General features: G+C 62.2%; 1 protein-coding gene across 1 annotated transcript in view; it reads left to right on the top strand.

Annotated features, from left to right (window-relative positions):
* EMH_0005950 (uncharacterized protein) overlaps positions 1-328 on the top strand; it is a gene marked incomplete at both ends in the record, with an annotated part of 11994 nt that overhangs the window by 11241 nt on the left and 425 nt on the right. The window contains 2 exons of the mRNA XM_013497365.1: positions 3-149; positions 274-328. Of these exons, the coding sequence (XP_013352819.1) occupies positions 3-149; positions 274-328 (202 nt within the window). The remainder of the gene's footprint in view (positions 1-2; positions 150-273) is intronic.

Raw genomic sequence — 328 nt, 5'->3', positions numbered from 1 at the left:
GCTGCTGCTGCATAAAGGCCGTTTGCTGCTGCTGCAGCTGGCAGCAGACGCGCAGCAAGACGGCAATACCTTCCTCAAGGAGTTCTGCCGCTTCTGGGGCAGCAGCAGCAGCAGCAGCAACAGCAGCAGCAGCAGCAGCAGCAGCAGGAGTGAAGCTAGGATACTGAGCAGCAAAGACCCCAGCACGCAGCCTGCAGCAGCAGCAGCAGCAGCAGCAGCAGTTCATATGGGGCTGACGCATAGCAGCCATTCGGGTGGCCTTGATGCGCGCAGCAGCAGCAGCAGGAGCAGCAGCAGCAGCAGCAGCAGCAGCAGACACAGCCGCAGG

This window comes from Eimeria mitis, genomic scaffold (genome assembly GCF_000499745.2).
Source record: "Eimeria mitis Houghton genomic scaffold, Emh_scaff263, whole genome shotgun sequence".
Lineage (NCBI taxonomy): Eukaryota > Apicomplexa > Conoidasida > Eucoccidiorida > Eimeriidae > Eimeria > Eimeria mitis.
Note: the sequence above shows the minus strand (reverse complement) of the source record. Positions and strands in the feature narration are given on the sequence as shown.